Below are 23,667 nucleotides of genomic sequence, written 5' to 3'. Positions count from 1 at the left end.
GGACTCACGTGAAGAGCCCTGTAGGTGCGACGGCCCTGTGAGTGAGCATTACAGGGTGGGAAGTGAAAGGTGTGCAAGTTACTGAAAATATCCCTGCGTTCAAGTGGGTTCCAGGAGTCCTAGGCGGAAACCCTTCTCCCAGTATGGTCGCTAGTGATTGGTAAGGCTGACCTAGAACTCTGCTCCAGACTTCGCCTTCAAGCTCTCAAGCACAGTCTTTGAACAATTCCATACAAGAATATAATTTTACAAATTTAGGGCAGCCTTTCATTCTTTGCAACCTTATAATTAACTAACTTTTGGGGGATCACAAACTGGGAGATGAAAAGAACTGATTTTACTTGTTTACAAAGCTTTAGTGACTTAGTTAGCCAGCTTTGAAGGTTTCAAACAAGAATTCTATTGTTAAAGGATGGTAACATTACACCCTGTACCAGATATTTATAAGCTGGAAATTTAGCTTTTTGTTTCGATTTGTTTTGTTTTTTGAGACGGGGTCTCGCTAGGTAGTTCACGCTGGCTTTGAACGCACCATGGAGCCCAGGCTGGCCTGGGCAGTAATCCTCCTGCCTCAGCCTCCAAAGTGCTGAGATTGCGGGTGTTCACACTGCGCAGCTTGTATTTAGGGTTATAAATAAGAAGGGAAACTCCATAGCAGTGTAATTTCAGGATGCTCAAAGCAAAGCTCCCTCACTTTCCTAGTGCCTTCTTTCCTTGGTGGGATCACAGGCAAGAATCAGTCGTGGCGGATGTAAAATATTTCCGTACAGATCTAAGGGACAGGAGGCCGCTGGTTGAACACTACGTCATGCCCTGAGTGCCGGGCGAGCACACTGCTGAGCGGACGTCATCATTTTTGCCTTGGATTACTGTGCCTTTGGAGCAGTGATCATACCTGCCTTCGACCCAGGGGGACAGCGAAGACTGATTCTCAGATCTCCAGAGGGCTCCCTGTTAATACGGTTATCAATGTTTGTCCTGTTATGGTTTTAATTTTGTTATGTGTATCATTTCATTGTCTCTTGCAAGCAGGAGACAACTATGCACACTTGGCAAACTGAAAAAGTGCAGAGGTGCAAAAACCTTACCCTAAAAGCGCACACAGCTCACAAGTCACCCTGTGGACTCCAGCTTAGGAGCTGGATCCTATAACACCAGGCTCATCATAAAGTAAACTGTTTGTTTGTTTTTATGAGACAGAGTCTTTCTGTGCAGTTCAGGCTGGCCTTGAATTCACTGTGTAGCCCAGGCTGGCCTTGAACTTGAGGCGACCCTCCTGCCTCAGCCTCCCTAGTGCTGGGATTATAGGTGTGCACCCCCAAGCCCAGCAGTAAATATTTACTAAAGGAGATTTCTTATAATATAGGTGAAAAGTATTAACTGCAGGGTTTTCAGCAGGGGCAAAACTAACCTCTTACTAATTTCATATCTTCTCTCCCACTGCTGCTACTTCCTTCTCTTCCTCCTCCACAGCTTCCCTCTCTCCCTCCTCCCCTTCTCTTCGAGCATTCTGGTGGTAGTATTTTGAATAATCTTATTGTTTATGCACACCACAATTAAAATAATTACTTCATCTCTGTAATTTATGCTCATAAAGAAAATGATACCCTGGTCCCTGAACAATTACTCTGGTCTCTTTGGAACAAAATTAAATAATTTTTCTTCAAACTTCAATTAATCTTTTGTCTTCATTGGAGAACTTGCTGTTCCTATACAACATGCCGCTTGGATTACAATTTCACTTCCTGAGCACTCTATCAGAAATTAGGGACATAAATCTTATTGTTAGATATTAAAGTTCTGTGCAGTTTTAAATTTTCAAGGTCTACTTAGCAGCTAAACTTGATTAAAGATCAACCTGTGAACACTTAGAGAAGATTTTTTTTTTTAACTCTGAATTCCTGCAGAGGACAAATGTGTTTCCCCTCCTTTCCACTTTGGGATCGTATACTTTTCGGTAGGGACGTTAAGCTAACTATACAGCATTCTTTTAACAATTAAGCCATCAGAAACAAAAGCCAAGTAGATTTGCAGGTAAATTCCTTCTCCACCGTGTGCGTGTCCTGTGGCTTCAGTGAGTTACTTAATGACCTCTAGAACTGTTTCCTTGTCTGTAAAACAGAGATAATGACCGTGTCTGCCTCTAGTAGGGGTTAAGTGAGGTGACCTCTTAAATGTGTTTAAAGTATACCCTCACCCGGAGAGAACATTAAATACCTACTCTAGAGTTCTAGACAAAAAAGAAGAAGGCAGAAGAAAAAATGGAGCCTGTGTGCATAGGGCGCAGTGTAGTGTGGGAACGCTCAGAGGACCAGGGCATTCTGCACTGCAGGTAGAAGTGGGCAGCGCTAAGCTGATCATAATGAGCACGTTCAGGTGAAAATTTCCCGCTTGCGCACGCATTCATTCATTCAGGCACTCACTCATAACTCTCTTCCCTTTGATCTTCTATCTCTCCCTCCTGACCCATCTCAATCTTCCTGCCTTTTTAGGTTCCCTGCCAGCCAGCTACTGAGCTCCTAAAGCAAGGAAACTGAGGCAGAATGAGCCCCTTTAAGGACATTCTTTTCATTTTTATTTATTTATTTATTTTTTTGGTCTTTTTGAGTCAGGGTCTCGCGGTGCAGTTCAGGCTGGCCTTGAGCTCACTTTGTAGCCCAGGCTGGTCTCGAACTTGCGATGACCCTCCTGCCTCCACCTCCTGAGTGCTGGGATTACAGGCATGCGCCACCACGCCCCGCTCTCTTTTCATTTTTAATCTGTAAAAAAGCACAGTACTTCCAGAAACTAGTAAGCGTGTGTTATTTTATAAACGACTTCTCTGTGCGTCGTGACTCCCACAGACTGAGATGCCAGCCGCTCTTCCACTCCTCGGGATGCCTCCTGGTTCAGACGGTCCATCTCTCCCTCGCGGCTCCGCCCCGTAGCTCAGGCTACGTCACGGCACCGAGACGCTCTGATGGACGCGTATGGCTAACGGGCGTGGTTCTGCACTAGCTGTTTTTTTTAGATGACATAAACTTCTGGAAGGCTACAGTACTTTATTCTCATGTCTCTGTATCTGACACAAATCTCAGAGTCATTTCTTCTTCAGGCCCTGCTTGAATTTCTCCAAAGAGTCATAGATAATAAAGAGAAAAATAAAATGACAGTCATGAATGTAGCAATGGTCATGGCCCCAAATCTCTTCATGTGCCACGCACTGGGTTTGAAGTCCGGCGAACAGCGAGAGTTTGTAATGGCAGCGGGGACGGCAAATATCATGCACCTACTGATTAAGTATCAGAAACTTCTATGGACAGTAAGTACATATGTCTCTAAATTACATTCAAGACCATACAATTACTATATAATTTTCTAGCATAATCATAGCCGTTGTGAGCGTAATTTTGTAAAGCTGATATGAAAAATGTAATATGCTTTTTTCTTAGTGGCTAAAAGCCATATTATAAAATTGTAAAATTACATGTATAATTTGTGAGCGTAGCAAATATTAAAGACTTTTGATAGGTATGGGTAAGGAAGGCCTTTTGAATTTCCATTTTAAAATCACAAAATCATGTCAACAAAATTGCCCTTGTATGAAGCTTTTTTTTACTTACTTCTAAGCATTTTCCTTTTAGTTAGTATTCGTGCCTAATGTCTTGTTTATTATTATATCATTATGTATTATTATTATTATTATTGTAGTAGTATTTTGGCTTTTTGAGATAGGGTCTTGCTATGTAGTTCAGGCTAGTCTTGAACTCACTATGTAGCCCAGGCTGGCCTTGAACTTGTGGTGATCCTCCTGCCTCAGCCTCTCCAGTGTTGATAATACAGGTGTGTACTGCCATACCTAATGCCTGTTGTCTTTTTAAAAGCCCATGCTGACTTGGCCTCAGACCTTTAACCATGCTTCTGCATTGGCCTGTTATTTGAATGCATACATTCTGTGTCCTCACTGCTGAGAAAGTGTTGAAAATGCCCTCCATTTTCACTCTTAACTTGAGCTGGAGTTTTGACAGATAATCAGAACCTAATGGTAGATGAGAGGCTTAGTTGATTAAGGTCTCATTTTCCAGTAAAATTTATAATTTGTATGAGAGAGGCATTTTATAGGCATTTAGAAAAATGAATAAAATTGTAAGCAAAATTACAATGTTGAATATTCATTCTCTTATTTGAAGAACCCCAAGATATTAATTTAAGACAGAGTGATGATATCTAAATTGTAATTTTATTTTTTTCCCTAAAAATTTTATTTTATATGTTATAAAAGGCATCTGATGGGTAGGAGAATTCAAACGCTTTTAAAATGAATGTCTTGGGGCTGGGGATTTAGCTCAGCGGCACCTGCCTGGCAAGTGCAAGGTCATGAGTTCGATTCCCAGTACCGAAAAACAAACAAACAAACAAAAATCATATTAAAATGAATGTCTTGAGTGGGCATGGTGTTGCACACCTGTGATCCCAGCACTCAGGGAGAGGCTGAGGCAGGAAGGTCATTGAGTTCAAGACCATCCTGGGCTACAAAGTGAGCTCAAGGCCACCCTGAACTGCATAGTGAGACCCTTTCTCAAAAAGACCAAAGAAAAAGAATGTCTTCTTAAATCTTAATTTTTACCATGTACATATGATTTAATTTACATTCTTGGTAGCTTAAAATATTTTGTTGTCAGTGTGGTTTGTGAGAATAGACTCTTCCTGGATAGTCGCTAAGCGGCTGGCTGGCAGCTACTGGTTTTTGGTGGGGAGTTTTCCTTTCTCCTCTCACAGTGAAGCCTGGCTGACTGCCAGAAGGGACAACAGGTAGCTGCAGGAGCTGTAGAGAGGGGGCCGCTACCGGGACAGCCTGCCCAAGCAGTGGCCTCTACAGCCTGTGTGTGCAGTTTCCAGTCCTGACGTCTGTGGCTGGCAGAGGTCTTGAGGCCGTTGAACTTCACAGAGCTGCCTTCAGAAGCTGACAGGGCGGGTGGCAAGTGTTCCCGTGTGCAGGCTCCGTCCACCTCGCAGAGCTCGCGAATCACGTGTGTAAAGTGGCATAGTCTTCTCAAGGACAGCCTTCTTCCCCTCAAAATCCCAGGGCAGTTCGTGCCGCTGGTGTGAAGCGATGCCTTGTCCTCTCCTTCCCAAACTTCATTTCTCTTCTCTGTAGATCCCCAAGTTCATTGTTAATCAAGTGAGGAAGCAGAACACCGAAAGCCACAAGAAGGACAAAAAACCTATGAAGAAACTGCTGAAGAAAATGGCTTACGACCGAGAAAAATATGAAAAGCAAGATAAGAGTACCAATGACGTAAGGAAACCTGCAAGATGTATATGCTGATTTCGACATTGTTTCCGTAATCACTTTCTACCGCTTAATCGGGCGCGGTATCCTTCTAAAATAAAGGCGGTGGTAAATAGCTGCACTTTAGAGCGAGGAGTGATCAGTACTGACAGGTGGTTCGATGCTGGTGACTCAGCGTGCGGTTGATAATGGGGAACAAAGGAATATAGCAGAACGAGACGAGCACACGCACATTGTGTACCCACTGGCTGTGTGATGCACAGGGTGAAAAACACCCCCTGTGGGCTACTAATCTTTTTTCTTTTATCTGTAATATAGGGAGAAACAACTCCGCAAGACATGCAGGCTAATGTTTGTGTTGGACGTAGGATCGTTCCTGGGATGCAATGAATATTGGAAGGGTTTTCAATGTGATCAAAAGAAGTTGGGGGGATGAATGTTGTAGAGAAGACAATTAAGAGATTTCAAAACCAGCCGTCCAATTATAAGCACTTAGAAACTACTATAAGAATATATTAAGAACTGGGCTTTTACCAAAGTGAAACACACAGGAAAAGATATTGGGGAACTGAGTTCCCAAAGCGCTAGCGGAAATCGCAAAATGAAAGGGCTTCTATTGTTCTAGCCAAGTGAATACACCCCTCCAGGACACGATCAGGTTGTTCAGTTGCGTGCTGCCATCTAGTGGAATAATGTGGAAGTGCAATTGTCAGCCTTTGTCTATATTTTCTGCTCTGGCCCGCTTAGGGATCCGGTAGTTGTATGAAAAACGTTTTTCTTCTAAATGAATTTAGAGCTCTCTTTTTAATATGATGCTTTCTTCTCATTATAAATATCTTTTTTTAAAAAAAAACATGAATTATAATACTGGGAAATTATGAATAATGTTTATATTTTTTGAGAAAGGACTTGATATTATCGTAAGGCTGCAAAGGATTTTAGTATAGCGTTTTTGGTTCGATTTTAGAATATTACACATAGCACCGTTGTAAATGCAGGGTTTTCTTTTCTTTTGTAGCCCAGTCTAGGCATAAACATGTGATCTCATAGCCCTGACTAAGGCAGTCAGAAGTGATAGCTTGAGCCTCAGCGTCAACTTAAAGAAATACTTGTGTTTTTTTAAATAATAAATCTTCAGCAAATATTAAAAATTTACTCTCTAAAGATGGAATATCTAAGTAATTCTTCACTTCCGGAAAAGCATATTAACTTGGACTTCTTTTAGTTTGTCTTTTGAGCTAATTCGACAGGAGCTGGGCTGAGAATTACCTCTGCCCTGTTTAAAAGCTGCAGTATCAGGCCTTGAATTTCAATCTCAGGGGTTTTTGCACGTATACACTCTAACTTTGCCTCTGAGTTTTGGTTCTTTTTTTCCGTGCAATTCAGTTCTTCACTGAACAAAATGCTACTGAATCTGTACGCTGAGCCCCCAGCCTGGGGGTTGGGATTCAGTGGGTGAAGCCAGAGGTGGGTGTGCCTCCTTCGGGATGTAGCTCAGAGTTCCGGGAGGTGTGCAGGGGAGGCCTGACCCCAGATACGGTGGGGCTGGAGACAGGAAGCTGCATCAGGGGTCCTTGCCCGGGAAGTCCAGCTGAGAAATGGGAAACACATAGCTGTTATCCCGGCATCCCTGGAAGCAGAGATCTGGCCTGAGGCGCATCAAAGCCCATGGCGGGGCCTGGCTGACCTCTCATTTGCCTTGAATCATTTTTACCAGTTTCCCAAGTTTATTGTTCAAGTTGGCATCATTTTAGTCAAGAGAAGAATATGCACACAAAAAAGTTACCAGCAAGTGTAAAGATGAATCCAAATACTGTAGCTCTGTGGTCACTAAGTATGATAGTCAGAATTATTTTCTGTGTAAGTTTCTGTCACTTGCCAGAATTTGAAAACAAGACTGAATATAAAAGCCAGGTTTGTCGTCTTATACTATCAGGCTGTGGGGCACCCGAAGTCCTCGGCGGCAGAGGGCCTGCTTCTGCACAGGATCGCAGTGGCTCAGCTCTGAGGCTCCCCTGGCCCTTGTGGGTGCGACGTGGGCCACCCGCTCACTCTGACTTCTTTTTGTTTGTTTGTTTTGTTTTTCTCCAGTACCAGGAATCGAACTCACAACCTTGCGCTTGCCAGGCAGGTGCTGTGCCGCTGAGCTAAATGCCCAGCCCTCACTCTGACTTCTTGCTTGGCTTTTTTGCTTCTGTCTTCCAAATCACTTGAATATACTATGTAAAACTGGGCCAGATGCTCTCTGGGGTGGTTTATTTTTCCTGCGTGTTACTTGATGTGAGCCTACTGTGTGCTAGGCATCGTTATTGGGCACTTCAAATATCCACTGACTAAAACAGAAGGATCACTTCTCCTATAGAGTTTAAATTCTTTAAGTCTAACTATAATAAGTAAACTACATAGAATGCTAGCATGTGGCCAGTGCTTTAAAAATAATAAAGATAGCAAAGGGTTCGGCGTGCATGTGCTTGTGGTGTTGACTTGGATAGTCTGGGCATTACTCACATGAGCAAAGCATGAGGGAGGACAGGGAGCTGAGCTGCCTTTGTATCCGGAAGCTCATTCCGGGCTGAGGGAAGAGTCCTGTAAAGGCTTTAGGCAGGAAATTGCTTGGGGTATTTGCAGCCTAATAAGGAGTGGGCTGGAGTGAAACTAGCCAGGGGGGCAAACAATGAAAGGTCAGCGGAGCAAGGGCAGAGTCGCACAGGGCCGCCTAGAGCACCCTGCGGAGTCCGAGTTCTCCCTGGGGTCATGGAGTCGCTGCAGGGTTTGGAGAAAAGGCCTGAAAGCCTGTATTACATTTAAAATGGCCCTGTGAGCTGGCGTGTTTCAGATCAACTGTAGGAGCACAAGGTAGAAAGAGGGAAACTACTTGGGAAGTTCTTACATCAGGCTGAGAAATGACGGTGGCTCAGGCCAGCGCGTCCGTTGGAAGTGGAGAAGTGATTGGGTTCTGGATATTTTTTTAAAGTTAGAAGCATTGGCATTTCTTTTGGGAAGTGATATGACTTGTAAGAGAAAGAGTAAAAAGTGACTGAGAGGCTCGAGAAATTGGCAGGTTGGCTTGGATAGGAAGGGTCATGACTGCAATGTAGGGCTGTGCAGGGTGCGGTGCCCGTCAGACGTCTCAGTGGGCAGGCTGGGCGGGAAGGTGGGCTGATGGCTGGTGAGGTGCAGAAAGGCAGGGGCAGTGGGCAGCCAGGCTCAAGGGGGGGCCAAGCTTCCATACCGTGTGTGATGCAGAACTGCTGAAAGGTCAGGAGTGTGTGAGTGTGTCTGCACTTCAGAGCACCCTCTGTGGTGGTAGGGGAGGAAGAGCGCAAGGAGGGGCTGAGTATTCCCACTACTGATGGGCGTGTACACGTCAGGAAAGGCAGGCACGGGCGGCACAGGCCTGAAAACTGTGCCGTTCTTTACACTGGCCCACATAGATGTAAGCCAAAAGAGCACAGGTGGCCAGCTAAATATGTCACGATAGATGCGTACAACGAAACATGAGAACATACAAGTTCCCTTCATCTGAAGATGCCCATGTCCTTGTGTGAGAAAGGAAGTTGCAATTCAGTGAATAATACCCTGCTGTATTTGTGAAGAATAACTGTGATGTTTCTTAACTGTTTGCGAGAGGTCAGTGTGGTATGATCCTAAACATTTTATAGACATTATCTCATTTAGGATTTGTGGAAGACTAGTTAGAGTGTATTCTCTCTCTCTCTCTCTCTCTCTCTCTCTCTCTCTCTCTCTCTCTCTCTCTCGTCTTTTTGAGATACAGTTTCATGATGTACTTCGGGCTGGCCTTGAACTCACTCTGTAGCCCAGGCTTGCCTTAAACTCATAGAGATCCTCCTGCCTCAGCCTCCCAAGTGATGGGATTAGAGGCGTGCACCACCGTGCCTGTCTCTCATTTTTTTTCATAGGAGCAAAGTGTGGATCAACAACCTTAAGGGTTTCTACATCTGAAATGGTAGAGCCAGGAATTCAAAACCAAATCTATGTGAGTTTAAATCCATGGATTCTGTGCCATCATCCTCCACATTACAAACCAAAACAAGAACGAGAGCAACACACACACAAAAAAACCCCTTTCGAAGTATGTATAATAAAACCCTGAGCTTCTAGATGGCCATAGAATGAAGTGATTTACTGCGGCTATAAAATATGTTTTGCACATAGCTTTGAGAAGAGTCCTGGGCTGGACCAAAGCCCAGTTAGTGATGGAAACATTAACTGAGGAGGAACGGTTTGCCCGACGGGGACAGCGGCTAGCTGTGGGAGTGTGGACGCGGGGGGTGGGGGGTGGTGTACTTCCTGAAATTTGCCGAGGTGATTTGATCACCAAGTAAAAGAATGGCGCAGAAGGAACAAACTTGAAATATAGGTCCGTTTTTGACATCTTGGGGAGACCTGCCTGTGCGGGAATTGGCCACAGGGCCAGGAATGGAGGCCGTGGGGCAGCCGGGGTGGAATGTGCCTTTGGGATTAGCCTGGAGCCTGGGGCCGAACCGCAGAGTTTCGTATTACAGGAGCAGGACAGGGAGAATAAAAAGGCAAAAATCGTGGCACACCACTGTCCCGGGCCGATGAAGAGGGTAAAAGCACCGGCTGAAGAGGCTAAGACGCAATAAGGCGGAAGGGAAAGTTAAAGGATGTGATTGTCTTGGAAGGCCAGGCAGGAAGAGCAAACTAAGCAACAGAACCTGAGTTAGTCCTCAGCCGCACAGAAGTGGAGGGTGACACTGGATAAAGGCCTGCGGGGCTTGCTCTTGGCAGTCACTCATGACTGTTCCAAAGCCCTGGGAGTGACCGTGGACGGAGAAAGCCAGGTTGTCGGGGATGGGAGAGTGAAAGACGGGAATGCAGATATGAGAATTTGTGAAGGTAATATTTTTAAAACCACTTTGTATGCTATGAAAGCTAACTACACATAATTGGGCACTCATATTATGAATGTATGCTTGACTAGGTAAATTAATAGCTTCAGCCAGGTTGTAAGACACACTCAATTTACCTAATAAGACAAATGTTTTTAACGACTGTAGCATATTAATTGTTTGGTACAAATATGGATATTCTTAAATACTAATGTGTCTTTTTCTTACACCAGGAGGAAAAAAAAATGGGGAAATAAACTCATAGATCATTAAAAATAACCCTTTTTTGATAGTCTTTACCTTGTGTGGGTTACACACACGCACAGCCACATACATGCCCATCATACACCAGAGGTCGTCAGGTTTGAGGTATAGATCTAGCACTGTCACCAGTGTGTGAAACCGTCATTTTATCTCTCTGGACTCTAATTTTTATTTTTATAAAATGATAGGATAGGATGACAGTGATGGTTAACCAGAATTTGCAATAGAAACATCTCTAATATTATTTAGAACCCAAAACAACCATTTCTATACCATTATTTGAACTCTGTTAGTCAAACTCCCTTGCCCGGGCCTAAGCCTGTGCATTACAGAAAAACTGTAAAGTGAAAGTAATCCTTTTCTCCCCCACCTTGCTGTATGTACACATACGAGTTTAATTATACTGTGGATTTTTCTAACACACACAGAAGTAGAAGTAGTATATGAACCCCAGCATCACCCACAAGTGCATTTTTCTGATCTAGTGTCATTCTATTCCCTACACCTATTACTAAGGAAATAACAGACATCCCATTGTGTCCCATAGTTATCTCAGGTTGTATCTCTGTCTCATGAAGGTGTTGGTGCTGTTTGAGAATTTATTTATGATAGCGGGACCTTTCAGGCTTTGAAATCCACCCTGGACTTTGGTGTATATGGCCTTTCTTTTGCCATTCGAGTTGACTTCCAACAGGGAAGCCGTGCATTCTTTAGCACACATGGGCACAGGGGCTGCTACCCGAAGGGCTGAAATGTACCACGCAGTTCATGTCTGATCACACTGGGCCTGGAAACAGAAGTTCTCACCGTTCAGTTCACTTTTGTATTAACTCCAGATGACCCAGTGTCCCAGGCTTAACTTGCAGTGGGGGAACTGAAGGACTTTGAGACAGTTGATGTGACTTAAACTTCCAGAATGATCTCATAACATTTTAAGGTTTTTGGCAGGAAATCTGTCGCTACCTGGCTGCGGTGGGTGTAGGTTGTGTCCTTCCCGGTCTGGGTTTGCAGGCTCGTAACCACGACTGTACTCAGAACCCCACCTCTGGTTTCATTTAGCGGCTCTTCCTCCTGAGCATTGCCACAGATACTATTTCAGGAACTAGCCTTGCATCTGTGAACAGTCCCTGGGTTTACTTAGGAGCCCGTATGGAAAATCAAATTACAATATCAAGCACTGACCCTTATTTCTTCTTAACACACCCCCTGACTTTGAATAGTGCAGAAAACACCATATTTAAAGAGAAAAACACCATCTCGTTTCATTGGAAATTAAACGCTTATTAATGGTAGGAGTTATTCAAGGCCTACTGCCTTTTAAGTACTTTTGATCTGTGGGTTGGATAAAAGTTTAAGGCCTTTTGATATCAAAAGTCCAATTATCATCAGAATGTAGACACAGGGTTGTCACCCTTCCATATCACTGTCCCCTGGCATTAGTGTTGTTCCTTCATACTGGGGTGACTGTACCGTTTTAATTTAAGATACCTTACTAAAATATCCTCCTTTAATTTTCTAAAGCATTATATCTGGCTGCCTTTTTGAGAAAGCTGTACTTCCAATTTGCCCTTTTAAAGATTAAAAGTTTTCTGAGGCATTAAAAATGTCAGCTTTACATTTAAATAAGGCTTTAATGAAAAAGAAGAAATTAATGTATCTTTCAAAAGTCTGACATTAAACTTCTAGAGGGCAAAAACATGAGCAATGCTACACCTAATGTAAAAATAATAAAATCGTTGTTTGTTTAAGCAAATATGAGAAACAAAATTAGATTTTAAGAAATATATCTTAGTTCAGTATATAAAACCTGTGAGATTTGTAACAGTTAATTGTAAGAGAAATGAGCATTTTTTAAGTTTAAAGTCTTTGGTGACTAATCTTTAATGGGGTGTTAAATAGTTCTCCAGTCCTGCCATAAACCATATAGCCCAAGTTTCCAAGTATGCCACCCTATCCCCCCGATAGGCAAGGGGCAGTGTCACAGCTGTTCAGCCAGAAAACATGAAGTCAGAAGGTCACAACGGTGATCTTTGTACAGTCTCAGATATTTATTGTTTTTTTTTTTTTTTTCTGGTACTGGGAATCGAACTCATGACCTTGCACTTGCCAGGCAGGCACTGTGCCACTGAGCTAAATCCCCGCCCCCCCAGACTCAGATATTTATTATGGCTTAGGAATGGGCTGTTTGGTTTAATGATCAGGCCTACTGTGTCTTTTCAAAGCTTGATAGCTCAGTGTCATTGAGATGCTAATAGTGTTCCTGTTTGATACGGCCTGATTCTGGAGCTTGGTGGTAGTTGTCATACACCATTTAAATGAGAGTTTGGCATCATTTATTGTTTATCATCCTTATGTGACTATCATTTGGGCTTCCTTGTCAATGTACTCGGCAGAGAAACAAGTCCAGAAACCACTTTTAAACTCCATCTTTACCGTTACATCTCCTAGCTAAACTCCTTCCCCAAAGTCATATTGGATCTCAGTCTCTATATAGTTGGGACATTGTGGGTGGGGTCAAACATTAAACAAACTGGGACTTGTTTTTATGTGGTAGACACGCACACACCCTGTTTGAATACAAGTTCTCTGCTTACAAGGGAATGTGAACAGTCAATCTAGGCAGACACCATATGCATTGTCAGCATAATGAGAGATTTTTCAATGGCACTGGTGTACACCCTGTGTGAAACAAGCCAAGATTTCTAGTGGCTTGGGGCATATTAACCCTTGGATCTGAACTGGCTTAGCTTCATCCTCTGCTTATGGAAGGAAAGGGATGTGGGAAATATTTTAACCCACACCCATAAGGAAGTTATGGGAGAATGCCCATGTTACTGCCTCTGTTGGCCAGAGCTCACGCCTGTGCCCCATTGTGTCAGCCCCTACCGTTACACATATCCAGGAGAGCCCTCCATTGCCTGCAGAAGCTAGAACCTGGACTCTTCCTTTTAAATTCCTATCACGGTTGATTTTTCTTTTTTCTTTTGTGGTGCTGCTGGGGATTCACCCACATGCACATGAGCCCATACTCTACCATTGAGCCACACCCCAGGGCATTGTCTGGATTTGTGTGTTAGGGGAGGCTCGCTCTCAGAAGTCCTGACGGCACACTGAGTGCTGTACTGTGTTTTATGAGGGAGCTGGCTACACTCGGCAAGGTTGTGATCCCGAGCTTATTTACAGGGGAGGCTGTGCTCAGGTCAGTCAGTAGAGGCCCTTGGCTCTTCTTGAGAACTTTCAGGTAAGGAGAGGGGCTACACTCTCCGCAGGTGCCTTCCTGCAGGAGAAAATGACTGAATTATCTCTTGCAGCATCTTTAATTCTTTTCATTCCTTTTCTCTTCCTCTTTTCTCTGTACCGGGGAGACTACCATGACACTTTGTTTCTTGTAGACGCTATGTGTAAAGACTTTTTTTTGGTCAATAAGACATGCATATTGGTATACTTTCTTTTATTCTAGAGAACTTTTTACTATCGTTCACCTTTTACCATTGGGGTAAAAGGTGATTGAGTGATTGAGTGATTCATTTAATCAGTTGCCACTAAGTTGTGGCTACAGATGACTTGCATAGAGGCACGGAACTAGAATACAGGAATACTATGGTAGGATCTCCGCTCTCAGTGAGATCCAGTGGAAGCCATTTCTTTTGACCCTGTAGACCATGAAAGGGAAGATTGCATGGAATTGGAGTTAAACCTTCAATCCTGGATAGTGGGGAGACATATCCAGAAGGGGAGGGGAATATACACACCCTGTGTACATAGTGAATTTGGCTGGCCTTTTAAAAGAAATACAAACAGGAGAATACACTAAAAGGAGGAGTGAGAAACAAGGCCAGGGGCACACTGAGGCTGCCATATCCCTGACCTTCCAATCTTATCTACTTTTCGGAGTCATTTCAGTTTTGTAACTCATCTATTATGGACCTACCATGTAGAAAAGCTTACATTCTAGTCACCTTAAATCCCAGTATAGAGTCGACAGCCTTTTAGATATCCTGGGGTTGGGTAAGATGTAATTATGGGAAAAATTTTGTTACTATTACTTTCTTTAGACAAAATCTAACATGTGAGATCCTTTGACACTGTCCTAAGCAGGGGTTCCTGATTTAAAATCAGCATAAAATACACAGCTATCTGCAAACTCTAACTTGCGTTCCAGATCCTATGCATTGTAATAATAAACTAAGGGAATTTGTTGCCTTTACAAGGAAGAGGGATGGGGCAGTGCTTCAAGTGTTGCTGCTTGTTTACTCTGATATTAAAATTGTCAGTACCAGTGTGTTGTTTTCTTCTTCCAGTGAAGAAAACAGCTGAGGCTGGGTGAGCGGGCAGAATGGCCAGGGTAGGAAATGAGCTAGATCCGCCCCACAGGAGGAGTTCTGATAGCCCCAGAGTTTTGTGACACTATTGACTTAATAATGGCTCTGAAAGAAGTAAAAATAGCAACACTACCACAGGAAATGCTTTGTCCACCGTAGGAAGCAGCTCGTTTTCCAGTGCGTTAGCCAGGAGTGTAATCTGTCAGAATCATGACAAAGGCAAATTATGCTTCCGTCCTAAGGCCAAGGTCAAAGTCAGAGACTAAAGTAATCAGGCCAGATTACATGACCTGGGACATAGAAGTCGAAACATCAAGCCGAGGCTCCAGGATGGACTCAGAGATGAAGTGGGACTCGGGTCTGGACGTCGTTCAGAGCGGGCACCCTCTCCGGTGTTGCTTTTCTTTGCTAGTCCCGCTTGCTAGCTCTCATGTTCCTGAGAACAGTCTTAAGCCTTTGTGTGTGGGGGGGTCCCTTATTTTTATGCTTTTCACTTCTTAAGGTGTATTATTTCTGTTGAACTTTGAGTGAGATTAAATGAATGGCGTCTATGGTATATATGTGCTTTATACTAAACAAAAGCAATTTAAGACCACATACATTAAGAGTGATATTGTGATAAAATTAAGATTGGGTAATAAAGAACTTGTGTTTTACCTCCTAGGTAAGTAGATCTAGCATGCTAATTAGTACTTGGTAATGCGTAGTAAATTTTGGTTGAGTTAAATGGGATATTTGTAAAATTTAGAGAATTATCTTTAAACATAATTTGTGCATGCTGTTCTAAAGTCTGCTTAAGACATATGGTTTAAATGCTAAATTAGTATTTGTTTCAGTAGAGCCTTTTAGGAATTAATTAAGCTTAATATTTCAGATGCCATAGCTGATATTTTGATATTGCAGATATAAAACCCTTTCAGTGATATCTCCAAATCCATAAAATCTTCTTCCCATCCCTGACCAAAGGACTTAGAATTGATCAGGATAAAGTTAAAAGTATAGGCCCAAGGACCAAGTGAAGAACAGATACCACTCAAGTCTTTCTTTTATTTCTTTTTAGACACTTGGGAACAAAAATTGGGGAGGGAATGTGAGTATGTGGGAAGATTTTTCAGATACACACATAGCGATAGCATATAGAGTGGTTGTTTTCTGATTTAGTTTCATAAATTGCTACATGAAGAAGTACCCTCTAGTAGATAATACTCAGAAATCAGCACTTAATATGGCAGTAATGGTTATTGCTGTCATTCTTTACATCTTTAAAAATAATTAAGCATTACTGCATAGGCATTATAAAGTTCCCCTATCACCATTAGGAGGATATTTGAGGTTTGATGTAATTTAGCAAATTGCATTATACAGTAGTTAAGGTTTTTATGCAGGGAAGTAAAATACGTAGTAGTTAAGCACACTTACCATATAATGCACTGTATAGCACTCACGTTCCAGCTACCGCCAGCTTTCTTCCAGTGTCATTATTGCTTTGCAGGCTGACGTTCCTCAGGGAGTGATCCGCGTGCAAGCGCCCCATCTTTCCAAAGTTTCCATGGCAATACAGCTAACTGAAGAACTAAAAGCCAGTGATGTGCTTGCCAGATTTCTCAGCCAAGAAAGGTATCCGCCGGTTTTGTTTTCATTATTCTATGGGATAACTCACCTGCTCTCTCCTCTTTGTAAATTTTTCTCCTCCTCTCCTTTTTATTTTTTTAAACTCTGGATGATGTGAAGTCCTTAAAAATTTGTCTTCCCAGCAGAAGAGAAGAGATCCAACAGGCTGTTGGGATGCGTTTAGTTCACTGAAGTAGTCTGAGTTTAAGTGGAGTCTGTTTTCAGCAGACTGGGGTAGTCCCTTCCTTGGGGTAACAAAGGGCTGGGCATAGGAGACCACTTGGTCATCCTCCCAGAATATGTGGATTCGGAGAAGGACTTGTGTACAGGCTGTTAGGAAAATTATGAATGAGGACATAATGGGGTTAAAACAAAGACTGAATTTTTTGTATGAAATGTAATGAAAAAGATGTTCCACTTTAGTACCGGGTGTGGTGGCATGCACCTGTAATCCCAGCACTTGGGAGGCTGAGTCAGGAGGATCTTTTTTAGTTCGAGGCCAGCCTGGGCTACAGAGTGAGCTCCAGGCCAGCCTGAACTGCATAGCAAGACCCTGTCTCAAAAAAACAAAAGATTAAAAAAAAAAGTTCCACTTGAAAAACAGAAAGTATGAAGAATGGAGTGTCCTTATCTCTGACATCATAGGGGAGAACGAGCCAACCTCATCAGGGGCCCCCAATCCAACCCTGCAAGTCCGTTTTGGGGCCGATGCATCTGAGCATCTTTGAAGGCCCTTGGTGCTCCCTGTCACTGCCCTTCTGTGTGCACTTTCCAGTACATCTTTCCTTGAATTTTACAGGTCCTAATAAACATACGGGTCTTCAGTTTTGCACTGTAAATTCTTATTTGTGGCTGAAATAATATTTTAATGCCACTTCCCACTTCTACAAACTTTTTTACAAAGAAAAGCAGTCTGGAACAGGAGCACCTCACTTTCTGAATCATCTATTTTTTGTCTTTCTTTGAACTTAATCCCCTCATCCTAACATGGAGAAGCTTCAGTGAAGTTCTTTGTCAAAAGCATCTCGCATTTTTATACAAGTACCCCAGCTATTGAATCTGTTTCTGCTCCATGGAAGACCCTCCGGAAGGCGTAAGCAGTGTAAATTTTAAAGTGCCTTCCCTCAGGGTTTATAGATTGGAAGAAGGGCTGTCTCTCTCAGCTCATAGATGGCAGTAAAATGGGAAGCAGGCTTACTGCTAATAACCCGCATACAATTACCTTACAGTCACAAGGTACAAGTAAGCACAGTAGTCTTGCTTCTGTTCCACTGATAAGAAAACTAAGACCTGCCAGGCCACATCCTTCTTGTGTGTGGTGGAGCTGGAATTCTGAATCTGTGGTCTTGGATCACCTTTTACACTGGAAGCACAGGTTCTGGGGGTAGATGGGATTTTGTAGGGTTAAGTCCTGGGGCAGTTGAATGTGTCAGAGTGGAACCCTGGAAGCAGTCGGGATTTCTTGGACATCTTTGCTCCTCAAAGAATGTGTCAGCTTCAGTGAACTTGTCCCTGTCCTCTCTACTCCTGCCCCTGTTCAGTAGGTACCAACTTTTGCACGTCTTCTTTTTAGGGATGATGTCCCCTCCCCTCCCAGAATGTGGTCCTGAAGCCTATGTTAGACATGAGCAACTCTGTCAAGGTGGACATAGTTTTGATTTACACAGGATTTACTTCCGGGACCCTGTGCACCATTTGTCCCCCAGCCCCAGTTTGCTGATAAGCTATGACTCTGAAGTTGTAACAATGTATTCAACTCTGACTTTAATGTTTAGGGTACAGCATAAAACATTTGTTGTTATATTGTTATAGAAAGCACTAGCTTTGTGACCATTGCCCTCCTTCATATTGGGGCTTTCTGCTCATGGTGCTTTTATTAAGTATTTGCTACTCCTTGGAGCAGTATCCCTTCTTCTATCTCCCCTCTCTTCCATCTAAGAGAAGTCTGGCAAGCTTCCCTTTTCCTCCAATTCACAGGCTGTTTCCATATGCTTAGGATGCTAGAGACATATATGCTAGCTATATGCACTTCACCTTAGGCTAGTTTTTATCATTTAAGCCCCAGCGCTTCATTTGTAAGAGTGGACTATCACTGGGCCTTCCTTACAGTCCTGTGCTAGTGAACTTGGGAAATAACCATGAAGTTCATAGCACTGTCCCGGTCACATAGTAAGTGAATATTTAAACGTCTCTTTTCTTTCACCATATTCTTGTGCTTCTCATTTATATTGCATCTGCATTGGGGCAGCTGGAACTTTAGTTCCTTTCACCTTTATTCTTTTCCACTTTTTCATCTGAAGCCAAAGAGCCCATGAGTGATGGAAAATAAGTGCACTAAATTGCACATTACTCACTAGTCTTTGATAAAGGGTTTATGCCTTCTCAATACTAACGAATTTGTTGATTAGCATGATGCAAAAGCTTGCAGGCCCCAAAAGACCCAGTTCAGGTTTTTATGAAGTGGAATAAGAATACAAATACTTGAGAATCAATCTCAGAGCAACACTATATCTGCATAGATTCTTTAAATGAAGAGTTCATAACGTTCAGTTTGGTTTTTGATAGCTACATTGTCTGCCTATACTCACTTGTGTAGCATAAATAAAAAGTAATTATTACCTCATTTGACTTAAAGAAAATAAGCATCCCCGTGTGTGGAAATTGTCCTTACTGTCAGTAAGGACACAGTGCAGCAGGGCAGCTTCAGCATGAAGGCATTGCACACCTGAGTGCATGGGTGTGCAAAGGATGGGTGGGGTTTACGGAAATGGGACAGGCAGAGGAGCACCCGGGGGCCGGTGAGAGGAGCGGCTGCTGTACTGCTTGGGGGAGAGTTAGACCGCGTTTTCCCTTCTCAATTCCAGAGTGTGTCCGCAGCAGTCTACAAACTTCCCACACACCACCCTCCGCTGTAGAGCCTACCAAGACCAGGCACTCAGCGTTCACTCTAGAACTGCTGGAAGTTCTAGAGCTCCATTTCTGAATTTTTAGCAAGCCCCTCACGTAACTCTTCCACCAAAAAATTTGAAAATCACTGAATACTCCCATTCTCTATGTTTGAACCCGGTGTTCTAAAGAGTTCATTCTTTTTTCCTAGTGATTTTATTTTTTAAAAAAATTTTTACTGATACATAAAACTAAAAATATTCAGTTTTTGTGGCGTAGATTGCAGAATTTTAATACCCACCATGTAAAATCCAAATCGGTGTCAGTACATCTTTCCCCTCAGATACTCAGCACTTCTTTAAGGTAATGAGTTTGTTGTTTGAGGAGTATAAATTTATAATTGCAGCTTACTTGAAAGGATTACTTACACCTTGCCAAGCACGTGAGCCTGTCCCGTTAGAATGGCCAGCACGCGGAGGACGGGCGTCTTTGCGCCCACCTTGCACACGTGAGCATCGTCAGCACAGCTGCCCGAGACAAACGCTTCGTGCAGGGAGGCAGTGTGCAGAGTGGATAATCACATTAATAACGCCACTGGCCGTTAGTGTTGCATTAACTTTTCTTTTCAATTTTACAAATTTAGAGAGTGATTTACTATTTTGCCTTGAGATGCATGATTCCATTTGTTTATTTTAATTTACAGGTGTGACATTTTTATTACCTATTCGGCACATTTAACAGATGGGAAAATACAAATGCGTGGATAATTACAATGTGTCTAAGTTATGAATTTTCTGTAGCAGCCAGAATTCCCTGTGCATGTTTAAGTGATTTACTTGCATGTTATTTGATGACATGCTAATCAGTGTGTTTTGTCCTTCTTAGTGGGGTTGCCCAAACCCTAAAGAAAGGAGAAGTTTTTTTGTATGAAATTGGAGGAAATATTGGTAAGTCATTTTTTTTTCTCTCTGCATTTCAAGTGCTGATTTGACATTGCCATGGGCGGTTACTTATATCTTTGGTAGAAAAAATAATATAACATGCTTTTCAGACAGTCACTGAATATATGGATTTTTTTTTTGATGGCCTGACCTTTCTCTTCAGGGCTATTTGAGCTGGTTCTGTATAAATGCCATCTATAGTACATTCAACCTCAGGAAAGGCAGGTGCCCTAGAATAGCAATAATTTCTAGAATGGTCAAGATGGCAGTGGCTAAAAACTTCTTTTGTTTTTGTCCTGTTGTGTCACAGCATACTGGAGGAAGTAGTTGAGGTAATTTAAGATACGATAACACTTTCTTTAAGAAATAATAACTAGATACTGTATTTTTCGTAAAAGTAAGAATTATGCATTACGGTTATTTCCTACATTTTAGGAATATACACACATTCATAATTCAGGAAATAAGACAGACGAATTCATTTTGACTATATTCTATATTTTCCCCTTTTGTAATTACCATGGGTCTTATTCATGTTTTTTAAAAAATTTAAAGTAACCATCTTTTCTTGACTCTTGCAAATGGTTAAGGGTGACATTATTAAGAAATAAACGAAATGATATTTAATCCCAAATCGTCATTGAAAATAATTTGCAGAAGTGTTGTGGAATTTTTTTGTGGAACTTAAAAATGTTGGTAAGTACTTAAAGCTGAATACAGGAGAGTGAGGATCTGCTTCTTTGCAGAGATGCGGTTTTGCTGTGTTGCTCAGGCTGGCCTTGAACTTGCCGTTTCCCTCTTTGTCCTCCCGAGCTTTGCTACCCAGCTCATTTTTGAAAGCTAAATAAGCCATAACTCCAGGAGAAATCTGGAATTGTTAAATTAATTAGTAAAGGTTTATTAATATATTTGATTTCATTTTATTATCAGATCTTGGGAATGAATGTGCTTTCCTAGGTGAATTCACAACTGTTGTCATTCTTAATAAAGGAGAATAACATTATAAATAAGCATTAAAAATCCATACAAGGAATCTTCAGCTTCTTAATTTGAAACCTATGTAGAGAAAGATTATCAAGTGCACTTTCCCAGTATTTTGGCCAAGTCTTCAAATATTGTTCTGGGAATCGGGAAAGGGCAGGACATATTTTGAAGTCTAAGATTTAAGAGTGAAACTGTTAGGCTTCCGTTTGAAGTCACACCCTTGTCTGCCCGCTGTGTTAAACTGACAGCACTTCTCTTCTGCAGGGGAGCGCTGCCTCGACGAGGACACTTACATGCAGGACTTATACCAGCTCAACCCGAACGCCGAATGGGTCATAAAGTCAAAGCTGTCGTAGAAGACAGCAGCGCAGATAACTGCAAAGACTTCTGAAATAATTCTTGCTGGGTCGAGAGTGTAAATAAAAGAAATGGCGGGACTCTTACTATTCAACTCTACCCAACTATTAAAAAGTGACACCTCAAGCCTTAAAAATGTACACCCGTGGGCTGCTGCCAGAACTATGTTAATAAATTGATAGTAGAAAACAAATTTCTCGATAGGAAAGGGGCTTCCTTAGCTTGGGACTGTTTTCGTATACTCTGTAAAATGCACCCAGTTGTGACAGTTGTTTTCTAATATGAAAGTATATTTTCTACCCACTTTTTTTCTCCCCAAGTCAAATATTCTGTAGCATATCCTTTTGTACCTCTTCAGATCTGTCTTTCCTCAACATGGCTGGCTTTTTAATCCAAAAAAGCTAACAGATACAAGGTTTGTCAAGTTATGAAGCCAGCAGATGTTAAAATAGACCTAATTGTGAAGTATTTATGTCATTGTAGAGTGTTGGTATTCATGTCTTTGGGTCATTTATCCAAATAACACCTTGCTTCTGTATCATAGGTGATGATTTGCATTTTTTCAGTTCATCTGACATATTTGCACAGAGCTATATCCAAGACCAAGGAAATAAACCACCAGAAACTGCCAATTATCACCAAACCATTAAATTCTTAAATACTATGAATAAATAAAACACACCCATGTGGAATAACTGAAAATACCAATAACCAGAGAGTGAAAGCCAAATTATTTCACGCAGGGTGCACTCTTGCAAAGCTTATTTAAACAGTCCTAGCTGGCTGTCGTCCTTGTCATATCAGCATCAGAATATAATCTGGTAATGGCTGGAGAATATATTAAAGCAGGGTTTTTAAATATTTTTGTCCTAAACAAGTCTACTGGCAGAGTTAATCTGGGTATAAATAGTCATGTGAACAAGCTTTGGTTTGTGTACTTATTTTAAATAGTCCGTACACTTATTAAACTGTTGAAAGAACTATTCCCAGGGGTTTTAATGGCTAAACCACGCCGTGACAAGAGGTAAGCCTCTGTACTGTAAATAAGAGAAATGTTAAATATTTTATGAGGTTAGAGTACAGTAAATAAAAGGTGATGTAAATGAATGCCGTGCCAACTGTGTTTATGATACTTTTAGTAGTTCTTCGGGAAAAATTACATTCTCAGAAGCTCTTGCTGTCAGTCTAATTAGTAGTCAAAATGCCGTTAATGGGAACAGTCATAAATTTTTAGCATTTAATTACAAGAGCAGCCTATGGATATGATCACTTCAATAACTTGTTGGTGATTTGTGCCATTGCTTTTTTATTTAATGACATTTTATAATTAAATACTTTTTTCTAAATTTATGGAATTATTATTTTTAATCCTGTGTGTTGATGAGTCTACTTTCTTAATATTTCTAATTGACAAAGGAAGTATGTTATCATAAGCCATATTTACTTCTATTGTCCCTGTTTCACCCTAAGATTTAATTTGAAAGGTATGTGAGAGAAACTTCCTTCCCTGAGGGCTTTCCTGGTATAGATTTCTATTTTTTAGGGCTTTCCAAACTGTGTTCTGTTTCTCATTTTAACAATATGTATTTTCTTTTTTAGCAGAACTTTTATTGATGGTTTGATGAAAAGAATATAAAAGTTTAAAAAAAATGTTAGGGCTGAGCGACTCCAGGAGTGAATGTAATGGTTTAAATAAATGACTTTCTAAAGCATATACCATCTAATTTTCACCATCCTTACACCTAGCCAGGGACTGGGGCAGACAACACAAGAAGTTTTTGATGCTAAAAGTTAGAAAAATGAAGATGCCATTTTGAATTCTTTCCCGAGCTCATAACCAAAGATTTTGCATTGAACAACATTGCATTTAAATTAAAAAAAAAAACACACAAACCTTCTAGATGGAGCCATTTGATAGTACTGAGCCTTGTATGTAAATGTTCTGGTATTAACATAAATATTTTTACTGTGTTGTTTTTTGTTTTTTCCCCAGCAAGTTTTAGATCTTAGTGAACATTTGTTGTTATTTAAATGAGGTGGAAAAATAACATATTTGCTTTGACTCTTGAATCTTTTAACTCTTACAGGAGTTGCTGGTAAAAGTGGCAGAGCTGTCATTGTAGCTGTCATTGTCTTTACAACTGTCATTTGTAAAG

At 41.6% G+C, this 23,667-nt stretch overlaps 1 protein-coding gene across 4 annotated transcripts in view; it reads left to right on the top strand.

Moving 5' to 3' along the window:
* The window catches only part of Arhgap18 (Rho GTPase activating protein 18), a 172,493-nt gene extending 149,268 nt beyond the window's left edge, over nt 1–23,225 (top strand). For all 4 annotated transcript variants that reach the window (XM_005389189.2, XM_005389187.2, XM_005389190.2 and 1 more), the window contains 5 exons: nt 3,095–3,301; nt 5,138–5,278; nt 16,225–16,349; nt 20,115–20,176; nt 21,419–23,225. In XM_005389189.2, coding sequence (XP_005389246.1) covers nt 3,095–3,301; nt 5,138–5,278; nt 16,225–16,349; nt 20,115–20,176; nt 21,419–21,510 — 627 coding nt within the window. In that variant the 3' untranslated portion in view covers nt 21,511–23,225. The remainder of the gene's footprint in view (nt 1–3,094; nt 3,302–5,137; nt 5,279–16,224; nt 16,350–20,114; nt 20,177–21,418) is intronic.
* Nucleotides 23,226–23,667: the final 442 nt, after the last annotated feature.

The sequence above is a fragment of the Chinchilla lanigera genome, unplaced genomic scaffold (assembly GCF_000276665.1).
Source record: "Chinchilla lanigera isolate Chin_1 unplaced genomic scaffold, ChiLan1.0 scaffold00035, whole genome shotgun sequence".
NCBI lineage: Eukaryota > Metazoa > Chordata > Mammalia > Rodentia > Chinchillidae > Chinchilla > Chinchilla lanigera.
The sequence above is the reverse complement of the archived record's forward strand: the minus strand, read 5'-3'. Positions and strand labels throughout refer to the sequence as shown.